Source organism: Furipterus horrens, unplaced genomic scaffold (assembly GCF_987537825.1).
Source record: "Furipterus horrens unplaced genomic scaffold, mFurHor1.1.pri manual_scaffold_8, whole genome shotgun sequence".
Taxonomy (NCBI): Eukaryota; Metazoa; Chordata; class Mammalia; order Chiroptera; family Furipteridae; genus Furipterus; species Furipterus horrens.
In genome coordinates, this window is record NW_028327178.1 from 28151484 (window position 1) to 28164160 (window position 12677).

The 12677-nt window shown below is 38.9% G+C and overlaps 1 protein-coding gene across 2 annotated transcripts in view; it reads right to left on the reverse strand.

Moving 5' to 3' along the window:
- GALNT1 (polypeptide N-acetylgalactosaminyltransferase 1) overlaps nt 1-12677 on the reverse strand; it is a 124756-nt gene that overhangs the window by 882 nt on the left and 111197 nt on the right. For both annotated transcript variants that reach the window (XM_090285651.1, XM_090285650.1), the window contains 2 exons: nt 5938-6036; nt 5366-5500 (listed from right to left, as the gene is read on the reverse strand). In XM_090285651.1, coding sequence (XP_090141777.1) covers nt 5366-5500; nt 5938-6036 — 234 coding nt within the window. The remainder of the gene's footprint in view (nt 1-5365; nt 5501-5937; nt 6037-12677) is intronic.

Genomic DNA, 12677 nt, shown 5'->3' on the forward strand with positions numbered 1-12677 from the left:
ATCACAAGATTTACAGAGCTCCCCCTAATAAGTGGCTAATACATATAGCTATATACCTTCCAGTCTATCTGTTTATATTCTAAACTGTCATGTTGATTTTTAGGATAATTTTAAAAGGACAGGACAGATGACAGTTAACAGACACACACTGACCCGCACCCTGGTCAGGTTCAGGACACCAAAGCAACTGTGAAAGAATTTGTCATTAAGCATTATCCTGTAAGTGTATACATCTACAAGGAAATGTGAAATATGTTTATTAATACACATTTATCTCACTTTTTGCTTATGGCTATTTTAATGTAATTCATTTATGTAGAACATTTCGTTTTCATAAGGACCTTGTTGGTGCATACTTTACCTAAAAACAAAACCTAATGGTTGTATACAATGTAACTATTTTAGCTTTCAGTTATTTATTCTATATTGTGATCAAAGTGGAAACTGGCAAAAGGCAGTACACATTTGCAGATGTCATAGTTTACTACTAACACTGACTTTAGGTTTAGTATTCTGTATGTTAGTTCTTATAAATACATTAAGAATAGAACCTGGAGGAGAGTTCAGCCTGGCTGTGGTTTTTTATTCAGATGCTCTGTAGTTTACTTGCTGAGAGAAAGGCCTTTGCAGTCAGACATTTCTAGAATAAATTCTAGATTTGTCACATGCCAACTATAGTCGTGCACCACTAATGATGGAAGTACGGTCTGCGAAATGCATCCTGAGGCTTATCATCATTGTGCGAACATCATGGAGTGCACTTACACAAAGGTAGGTGGTACAGCCTACTACACACCTGAGCTGCCTACTGCTCCTAGGCTACAAGCCTGCACAGCATGTTACTGCACAAAACAACATGAGATTAAATCAAGCTCAAGAGAAAATGATGCAAACAAGAAAAAGACGCAGTGAACATGAGCGGTATGATGCTGCTGCCAGCTTAACACAGCCCACAGCTTTACAGCAAACTTCGTTTGTAGGTAGAAGAGTAGACTCTAAAAATAACAAAGTACAGTAAATACATAAACCAGTTAACAGTCATTTATCATCATTATCAAGTACTATACACTGTAATTGTATGTGCTGTACTTTTACGTCACTTGGCAGCACACCAGGTTTGTTTACACCAGTGTCACCACAAACAGGTGAGTCTTGTGCTGCGACGGCTCTGTCATTAGGCAATAGGAATTTTCCAGCTCCATTATGATCTAATAAGACCACTGCATATTTGGTCTGTTGTTGATGGGAACGTTATGTGGCACATGACTGTATATGCTCTGAGCAAAAGCCTCTCTGAGCCCCAGGTTCCTTATCCATAAAATAGAGACATAAATAATTAAAATTGTTAGGAGGAGCCCTGACTGGTGTGGCTCAGTGAGCTGGGTGTCGTCCAGCAAACCAAAAGGTCACTGGTTTGATTCCCGATGAGAGCACATGACTCGTTTCCAGACAGTCTCCAGTTGGGGGTGTGCAAGAGGCAACTAATCGATGTTTCTCTCCCTTTCTCCTTCCCTTCCCCTCTCTAAAAACAAATAAATAAAATAAATTGTTATGAGGAAGGATTAAGGTAATGTACAGAAAGTGATGCCTCCTAGCTCAGAGTAAGTTCTCAATAAATGGCACTATTGCAAAACTCTGTATCCTAGCAATATTCCAACCAGCCATGAACATAATCTGGCAGGACAGAGAGCCAAAGGTCCCCATGAACACTGCTTGCTGCCAAGGCCTTTAGTTATGTGTAACACAAAAACCTTCAGACATTCCAGAAGGCCCCGAAAAGCTTCTCTGAGCCTCAACCTTTATCAGGCCCATTGTATTATTTTTTAAATTAACTTATTGCTTTTTTTCTATTACAGTTGTCCCACTTTCCCGCTGTCAGTATTAGTAAAAACTACACACAACAAAAATTCACAGTTGAGGAATTGGTCCTTCCTCATCCTAATTTCTAAAAATATTTCACTGATTTAGATTCATTAAGATAAACTCCTAGCAAAGACAGAGGTATTGCTCCACACTTATTTGCTCAAAATTAAAGAGAATCCCCACAATTTTACGAGGCTAACTTCCCTTTTGGAGACCTGGACTCTGGTGAAGAGCCCTGTGGCTCGTGGCACTGTGGGAACTGTCATTGCTGTACTCAGCAGCAGACCTGATCAGTACTGACTCGCTTCCACACAGAAAAGGCAACTGGACAAACAAATGACATAGCTAATGGTAACCTTGAAGAGCAGGGTAAAAACTATAATTATCATTGCAAACAAGTCCATGGGCAACAGCAGACCCTCCATATCACCCTGCCCAGGCTCTGTAGCTTCAGCTTCACTGGAGAGGACACTCCAGCGTCATCGCAAGATGTCGATTTAACACGGGAGGAGACAGATACCGTGTCACTCCTGAGTCGGACTGCACAGCCATTCTCGGCGGTGCAGATAGACTCTTAAGAAGCTACACCATCATCTCTCTCGAGACGGACGGCTGCCGACGACAAGTCCACCTGCAACCTAGAAAAATAATTTGTCACCTCTTGCCCCAAATCTCTAGATGTAACTGGGTCAAAATCTATATTTTTATCCCAGAATGGCCAGCTACAATTAGTCAAAATAAAAGAGCTTGGTGTCATAAACTCTATGCAACATATAATATAAACAAGACAAAGATATAAGCATACGAAAATGTAATCAAACTTTGTGTAAAGAATCCTGGATCAAGAATCCCAGGTCTGCCTGAGATCTGCTTACACTATTTATATGCTCTGTGACCTTGAGGAATGAATTTCCATTCTGGGCTTCAACATTTACAGGCATAAAACAAAGTTGTGGATTTTATTTCTAGAGTTCCTTTGAAATATAAGATTTCATGATTTCAAGTTTAGATTATAGATTACTGATGTAAGTATTTTATTCTTCCAGATTGCCATGTTTTCGACTGATAGAGGCAGGACAATTCTGATAGTCCTTTACGAAGCTCCCTATGCAGGCGGCTCAGGCTGTGGGACCTGCATTGCAGCTTGACTCCTCCCTCTGCCTAATTCTGTCTGTCCCCTTTCCTTTTCACAATGTTAATCCAATGGGAACTTATAATAAACACCCTGAACACTAGTTTTCTATCAAAGTCTGCTTCTGGGAGAACCCAGCCTGCAATACTAGAATTTTATCTAAGGAAAATCACTTTGCAAAGTGCTCCAGAAGTATTCAAACTTTATACTCATACTCATAACTGGTTCTTTCTAAATACCCTAAACCACCTCTACCTCCTCAATTTCTAATCATTAAAAAAAATAAAAAGTGTGTGTGTGTGTGTGTGTATACATATATATATATATATATAATATATATATTATTTTCAGAGAGAGGGGAAGGGAGGGAGAAAGGGAGAGAAACATGGATCAGTTGCCTCATGCATGCCCCCAACTGGGGACCTGGCCTGCAACCTAGGCATTTGCCCTGTGACTGGGAATCAGGTCACAGGCTGGTGAACTCAATCCACTGAGCCACACCAGCCATGGCTAATCATTTACTTTTGGAATAACAGCTATGGTAGACTTTGTAGGTCTCTGTCTTAAAGTATTTTGGTTGTCACAATGACTGTGGGATGCCACTTGCATTTACTGTCTGGAGTCAGAGACTCTACACCCTACAGTACGTGTGGTAGCTATTCCCGAAAGGGCAGTAGCACGTACCATGGAAAACTCAGGGACAGAATATTCAGGCCATTTCCAATGGTTATTTTAACTTAGCTATTGCTATATTTAATATTATTTTTACTATAGTTTGATGTGGTGAAGGTTAACCCAGGAATGATAAAGCATTGTGTTTGCCCTCTAGGATCTAACAATCTAGAATGGAGAAAAGACTGGTAGATTTAAAAAAACAAAAAACAAACTACAAAGAAGCACAACATTAGAGTCAGAGACAATTATAAATTAGGACAGAGAACCAATTTCTGGCTGAGATTCATGGAAATGATGTCAAAGATGGGCCCGTCAAAAATGTGTAGGATTTGTTAGGTAGGGGAAACTGTATGATCTTAATTTTTAAAAAAATTTTATTTATTTTTTTAGTGAGGGGAAGGGAGAGGGAGAGAGAAAGAGAGAAACATCAACTAATTGCCTTCCATACATGCCCCTACCGGGGCCAAACCTGCAACCCAGGCATTTGCCCTGACCTGGAATTGAATCAATCGGTGACATTTCGGTTTGCAGAACACTGCCCAACCAACTGAGCCACACTGGCAGGGGTGGGAACTGTATGATCTTAAACGTAAAGTGGGAAAGTACAGGGTAAGTTCAGGAGACAGCAGATTGATGATTAAAAGAGACCAGGGTTTGTATATGACACAATATATAGGTAGGAAAAGATGGCCAAAGTCCTAACTTTGGACATCTCCATTTAAGAGATAGAATGAAAAAGCAGAGTGAGCCAAGCAGACAAAACAAACAGAGAGAAAGCTAAGAGAAGAAACTAAACAGTAGTGCATCTAAAGCCAATGGAATAAGAGAATGTAAAATATCAGCTCAGCAACAGTAAATGCTCTGAGAAGTTAAGAAAAAAAGAGGTGGGGATGCTCCTGGCTTTGCATCCAGGAGCTGTTTCTGTAGAATCAGGCTAATACAGGAGCCAGGGTTGCAGAAGCAGAGGCTCAAGTGCTGGCCATTCACTTGTTATCAAACAATGCAGGAGAAAAGCAGGATGGCATGTAGAAAGTAAAGTAGGAAGCAAAGTCTTTCCTTATATTAAGAACACTAGTGCTCGTAAGCTGCAAAAGAACCAGAGAAAGGCATCTTGAAGATGCTGGTGCTGGTTCCAGAAATAGAGGGCAAAAATACAAGTTGGGATACAAGGTAAGGGAAAGAGGTTTACTGAAGATGCTTTGAACTACTACCTTTGAAGTACTTCTACGTGAGTGAGTACAACACTCGTGGGGAGAGGGAGAAACTCCAAAGGAAAGCAAAAATAAATACAAAAATTTTTATTATATATAATCACTGAAATATTATGAGCCAGAGGATTTCATTAATAGAAGCTCACCCTTCACCTAAATGTTTCACTTAGTCATTAAAAATCCCACTATTGCTCCATTTCTTCTATGCAAGACTGTAGAGCTTGAGAACAGAGGGAACAGTGACTACTTAGTGACAAGGACCCAGGGACTAGATGCAAAACTAATTTAATTATTGGAGAGATTAAAACAAGCTTATTTGACTCATACTGTTTTACCCATCTGTCAGTTTTCAGAATATAAGAAAAATTTCATCTGTATTCAAACTCCCCCCAAATTCATTTTTTTTAGTGCAAAAGACTACAAATATACCCAAACCACATGTAAATTTTATATGTTTTATCCTACATGTAAAGGAATAGCTTACCATGGGATCATACTCCCAAAGCTGGTTGCCTTTTAGGTGATGGCATTTGAGCATTGTGACTGGGCCATTAAGTTTGGAGACATCCAAACAAAGGTCATCTGTTCTGATTTCTTTGTTGGCAGTGTAAGAGAAAACCTAAAAAACAAAAGTACACACATAAAAGCTTTGTAAAATCAGTGTTTTATGTGCCCAATAAACTGGAAGGGAAAAAACAAGTAATTCAAGATACACAATTTTGAACTTTGTTACTGTAATAGAAAATAACGGACTCAGAAAAGCTACCACTAATTTTACACGAAAGAAAAAACTTCTCTCCATACACTGAGTGTACTATCAAGGACTGTCATCTGTTAAGACTAAAAAAGGCAAAATAAATCTCATGCACAGCAATATATAGTTCTCACAAGGAGCTTTTTACAAATGTTTCATTTAAAAATAATCATTAGATTGAAGGCTTCCTTCTCATAAAGGTTTTTATTATTTTCTCTTTAAAGGTAGGGAAATATTTCTGAATATAATAAGGACAGAAAATCTGAAAATTATCCCTTTTAAAGCTTTACTAAAATACTCACCTGATTACCTCCCATACCATGACAGTTAAAAATTCCAACTTTTTCATTCTCTTTTCTAGCCATGTTATCCAGACACTGATTTGTTTCCACATTTCGTATCTATGGGACAATGAATAATGAATACATCAAGAGTTAAAGAAGTTAACTAGAGAGACATACAGATACACATACATTAAAATCAATCTGAATTTCCACTATAAAACAACTTCAGATGCTTGACAAGCTAAGGGCTCTGAGTTGGGGGAAAGTGCACTGTCTGGCTATCTAAAATTCTGTGGTCTAGAAAGGTCCTGCTCTTTATATTATATAAATTTTTGTGTTTCAGGGAGAAATCCTTGAAATTCTTTTATTTTTTCCAGCTTCTTCTAAGTTTTGTATTTGGTTCAAAAACCTATTTTACCTAACAATTTAAAGCAATTTCACAACTCCCTGTGGATGCTGTTAACCACAGCATTAAGGGGTTTTACTTTCACTGCTCTGATGACTTCTTAAGTGACACAAGGTGGGTATTTTCTAATCGGAGTTTGGAGCCTGGCTTAACTGGGAGCCTAAGCACAGTGTGATGCAAACTCCACTCTTTTGTTAGATACTTGTCAATTACATAAAAGGAATTTAAATCAGTCATCAAAATTAAGAATATTTTAAGCAATGTCCCTTGATATTTTGTTTCCTCTGAATTATTGCAGTTGAAAAGCATATTGTAAACTAACGTTTGAAAGTTCTAAATCTGTTTCCATGGATGGTACTGTTAGCAGCTAAGCCAAAGGGGATGGTGTGACAAACTACATCTGTCACATCATGTAGATAGAAAAAGAAATCTTAACTCATTTTGTGTAGTCGATAAAATGGAGGGAAGGTTGAAACTACAAATAAGCCATTTATTTTTATAAACAAATGTACAGTCTACATATTAATCCTAGTATCTTAGAAGGCACTAACAAGCCCATATGCATTTTTTTTCTTATAAAGACACAAAGACATAGGAGTAAAAAACTATACTATTAACAGGCTGTCAGGAATAGGAACTGGAGTTTTTGCATAAGCGAGACATGGGTTTAAATCCAAATTACCCAAACCTGAGATCAATTTCCTAACAGTAACTGGGAGATACTGTTGACTCTTTGTTGAGGTTAGGTAAGACAGTGCATCCACTTACCTAATTCAGAGTCTAGCACATAGTAGTAATCAACCTGAATCGCCACCTCATTGCTAGTCACCTCCATCTTGCTATTCCATCATCCTCAAATTCAGTTCATGCAATACACGATTTTTCAACTGTATAATGCTAATACTTCCTCATCCCAATATTTTTAAATGCCCGTCATTCCACCCCTGACCTTGAGAATTGTTATCTAAAACAAACCTCATTATCAATCCTCCAAAAATATTCCCCTCCTCTCCTGATATTCTATTTTTGTTAATAATCCCACTATTTGTCCAATTATTTAAAGTGGAAATCTCAGGGTCCTTTCTTTTCTGGGTCTAACACATCATACCAGTATCCAGGAATTCTTATACAATGTAATTCATGTTATTTTTTTTAATCCAGTATTTTATTTCAGAAAGCTATTACCTCATAAACAGATGTTATAAAAGGTGTTATAATTAGATACAAATTTGCATAAAACATATCTTTCTGCACTCCACTGGGTAATCAATCAATACTTGATGATCATGGCTACCTTATGTGAAAAAGAATTCAGTTCAGATTATTTACTTATACTTTTGAGAAAAAATGATAAACTCTCCATTCCTTTTTCTAATTTTTTTCCTTTCAAATACAGATGTAAAGGTTGCTGAAGAAAGGTAATAAATGACATAGAAAAGATTAGAGAAGATCTGATATCCTTGGCTTTTCTTTCATATGGAATGGCCTTTTGGCTTAATAATTGATTATCTTTTACTAAATTCATAATTAATACAATTCTCCAAACCCCAAATGTAATAGGGTTTCCTATTACTCTCCATCTTATAATGAATCAACATTGGTTATTTTGTTTCCACAATTTATGTTGCTAACTATAGTGAATAAATTACTCTCACTCTGTGCTAGGTATTGTTCTATTCATAGCTTATACCATCCTTACAACTTTCCTATGAATAATTCAGGGTTGTTTTCTGACATGAGAGATCTAAGTCCCTACTCCTTGGGGTCACTACTGATTATAAAGCATTAAAAGTATAGTTTCTTCAAGGATTGGAAACCAATTCTTTCTGCCAATTCTTAAGAGTGATGTAAATCTTGATCAGCAAGATGTGGTCAGGGAGGCCCAGTTTAGATGGCGATCAGGGACTTGTCTGTGGGCCTCTAATGGGACCTGAAAGCACTCCTTTAAAATGCAGGGGAGTACTGGAGTGATGCGCCCACACCTTTGAGATGAAGCAGGAACTTCTGTAAGAGGGCAGCTATTCCCACTTTGGTCCCTGGGTGGCTGTACCACTAGAAGGCAGAGAGGGCTCTGTTTGGCCCCACAAGTATGTAGTATCTTAGTAGCTGAAGGGGATATCTGCTCTCCAGGCTGGCTTTACCACACACTGGATAGTTAGAGAAGACAGTTTTCAGAAAATATCCTCCTCCTGGTGGGAATACGTGTGGATCACTTCACCTGTGGGGTGTATAAAATGATTTCTTGAGGATGTGAAAAACTAGAATGACTAGAGGATGAGTTGTGGGAACAGTTCTGTCCTTTAGAATACCAGGTAATAGGTCTGGTAGGAGTTAACTTTGAAAAATCTTTGGAGAAGGAAAAAATTAGGAACAAACATATTTTCTAGGGATATTGAATGCAATGTTCAAAACTGTAATTTCATATAGCTTTAAGGCTATGTAACCAATTATCAGCTTTGTAGTAAGGCATGGAAGGTAGAAAAGGTGGTGACATACACTTGCTCCAATGTTTACATTGGGAGGCAAATAGGTACTAGAGTTTTGTTATCCAACATCTGACACTTAAAAGTCATTGAAAAAAAATAGCACTTGGAAAATACGAAATGACATTAAATGTAAAGGCAGGAAAGAATTTAAGACTGGTTAATGTAAGGATGTTCTCATCAAAAGTCTCTTTTGTTGGGTTTCTAAAAAAGAAAAGTGAGAACCTACTGACAGGTCAGAGTATTTTGAAGTACAATGTGAGGAAAAGATGGGCTAGCTTCTGGGTTCTCCCATATAAAGAGTGTACACTGGCAAAGAATGCTCAGTAGTTTTATTACACTATAAATTCCTTCTAGTTTATTTGCATTCCAAATTATATCTAGATGACTATCTTGGAAAAAGAAACGAGAGAAGTTCCCTTGTTTGGTAACATAGTACTTGGTGATTATCAGGATGTCTAATACCAACTGAAATCCTAAATTATTAAAGATCCTTAAACTAAAAGACAGATTTCATATGGAAAGAGAAGGGGAGGGAGCGTTTCCTCATTGGAATAGATACTTCTGAATATAAGTGTGATCCTGGTGTTCTTAATGGAGCAGGAAAATAACTACTGACAGGATGGTTTGGTAATTTGATATAATACATCCCTACAAAAGTTGTTTTAGGATGTACATATTCTAAATTATTTGAGAGTAAAGATGATTTTGGAGGGTCTACACAGGTTATGACTTTTTAAAACACTGGTTTTGACAAGCAAATATGAATACCTCCACTTTAGGACCTGGGCAGGGAGAAATTTGTGGAATGATGGCAAGATAGATGGAAAACCTCCTGTACTGACTGTTGTGTCAATGTCTCCAGAACTGTTCAATGGAATTTTCTATGATGATGGAAATGTTTTATATATCTGTGCCATCCAATATGGTAGCCACTAGCCACATGTGGCTAGCGTGACTGAAGAACTGAATGTGAATTTTATTTTTAATTAATTTAAATAGCCACATGTGGCTCCTGGCTACCACTCTGGATGTGCAGGACTGGAGGCTGACACAGAAGAGTCTTCCACCTTCTGAGGGCTCCTTGCTGATGATGAGAAGCAGTGCACAAACCTGCTAACGTAGCCATTCTCACACACTTGGCACTCTGTGAAAGGCATGTGGAAGTGCCTAAGTTTGGTTAGTACTTTCTGGAACTAGAAGCTGTCCTAGGGGATCTAAATGATTTCAAAGAGGAACGTTTGTAGACTAATGGTCCTTTTTATAGGATTTCTTTGTGACTGAATATCACATTTTTACTTACACAACCAGAATTGCCAATGAGCTGAGCCAAACCAAAAACACGATAGATAACACGTACAACTAACAGTGAGTCAGCCAGAGGGTGAGGAGTTGTCAGAGTAGGAAGTTTTCTACTTGAATCACAGTAATATCTGAACTATGGTGGTTGGGGAAATAGCCGCACTTCCAAGGTGTCTGAAGGCAGATGGGTAGGAGTGAGAGTGGGTTTGAGGACAGGCAGGCCTGAGCCTCACTCCCAATTCTACAATTATTAGCTATGAGACCTTGGCGGGCTGGTATTCTAAGACAGTGATTCCCAAAACTACAATCTGGACAACAGTGTCTGGCTAGGTGTGGTTACGTGTGCCATTAAAAGGGGGTTTTGTGATCAAATATGTTTGGGAAATACTAGGTTAAAAAAATTTACCCAGGTTTCTTTACTGAAGGACTTCTCGAACCCTTTTAGATGCTGTGCCTCTTGGTGGGGGTGGGGACTGGTAGTAAAGAAAGATATAAAAAACATAATTTCCCAAACATTTGGGCCACAATATCCACTCCCTCCTCCCTCGCCTTCCTAATTGAGCAGCCTTGAGGGGCATCAGACTTAGCATTCTTTACACAGTAAATGGAAAATGTTGCTGTAAGAACCTTCTCATTTATAAAACAGGGGTAACCATCTCAGGCTTGCTGAGATCTCTCAATGAGGCCTAGCAGAAACTGACACATAGTAGGCCCACAATAACTGTCAAGTTTCCCTTCCTTACCAACAGATCCAGCAACTCTTTAGCTCCTTCTGAAATAGCAACTTATGTGTACACAACTACCACTAAAATATCATTTTTTTGACCTTAGGAGCTAAAATAATTGAATGCACTCATTCTCAGGGAATAGGCAAGGAATTAAGGGGTTAAGTTCCTTAATTTCTGCTGCAGTCTCCCCCAGAATCTTGGTATCTCCATGAGGGTGGGCAACGTAAGCGGTTAAAGGATTTTTGGAATCTAGTAAAATGGAATCTGCAGTCACTGTTTTTACTCATTGCCATGAGATATGAGAAAGAGTATGGTTATTGGTGGTTAATAAGAGCACAAGCTCTTGAGTCAGACTGCCCGTGTTCAAATCCTCTCTTCATTTTGTGGCTTTACCTGAGCCAGGTTGTTTAAACCATTTACTTATGCCTCAATATACTTACTATGAAGTGGGGATAATAGCATGTTCATCTCACAGTGTTAATGTGAGGATAAAAAGAGTTCATATTTGTAAAGTATTCAGACTGACATGTAGTCACACTCACCAAATCTTAGCATTATCAGATCTGCCTGGAGAAGCAACTAGTCATTCCATAAGACTGGCTAAACCATCAAAGGTCTGTATTATTTGCTTTCTGTGTTTTGTTTTGTATTTTTTGAATATTCATCTCCTAGATTAACAACTATTAGATATTACAATGAAACACATTTATTCAGTTCCAGGTCCTACAGGACCTTATGAGAGTTAGGCTCAGTGAAACCAGAGACTAAACCTGTATCTTTTAATTTCCCTTTCCACTCTAAAATCCTATGATTTCAGGCTTCCCTTGACCCTTGAAGTATGACAGAAGATCCTTGAAACTCTAACTTCCAGTCTCTAGTGAAGGAAGGTTCACACAGGTAGAGCTATGATCTCGGTCTTCAGAACAACTGAGCCCCAGAAATCAGGGCTTTCATCTGGATAGTGTGGCCTGCTATAAGGGCATACAAGCTTAAGACCAGCTGCTTATTTAAGAGCAAGTAGGAAACAGAGGGTTAAATCTGTTCCTTATACAGAAAGCCAGCTGGCAAGATGTGGCAAGAAGCAGGTAAAAGGCAAGTTTGCCTTGGCAATCATCTACTATGGGTTAGACAAGCAGCTCTTTGTAATACTAATACACCTATATTCCGGCCCAGCTAACAATGACTAGGTGTTGTCCAAAATTGGGTTAGTTCAAAGGATAAAAACACCTTTTCATTCTCTATTCTAAAGGCAAGTTATAGGAGCAACTGCTACAAATCTTCCCAGGGCACATCACCTTTCCGGAGTCTTTCTCAGCTGGAACGAGGCTACAGCAAAGGCAACAGATGCTCATTAGAGAGGCAAGAAAAGCTCTGCATACCCCCTCACTTGTTTGAGGGTAGATTCCTTAAAGCATAGCAAAGTTCAGAGGTAGGGAATTTGAAGCCCTGAAGTAGCCTCAGTAACTACTGAGGATGCGTGCAGGAGTCTGCTTGCCCTGGTGCAGGAGAAACACAACCAGGTGGAATGGTTTCCCTCTAACAAACACACCACCATCCGGCTCCCTCTATGATCACTTGCTTTCCCATGTCCTATGTTTCTAATTTACAGCCTCCCCTCTTCACCAACACCATCTCTTCACTTTCATCTGAGGAAACAGAAGTAGTCAGAGAACTTCCTCGCACTTCCACCACTAACTGCCGGCTTCTACCCCCAAATCTACCATTGCCCTGCCCTAGTCCCACTGCCTGACCTCTCCCTGTAACAGTGGGCGAGAACCTCCTTCTTCCCTGCCCACCACTACCTCCCATCTGACTCCTGCATGACTCCAGCAATCTGTA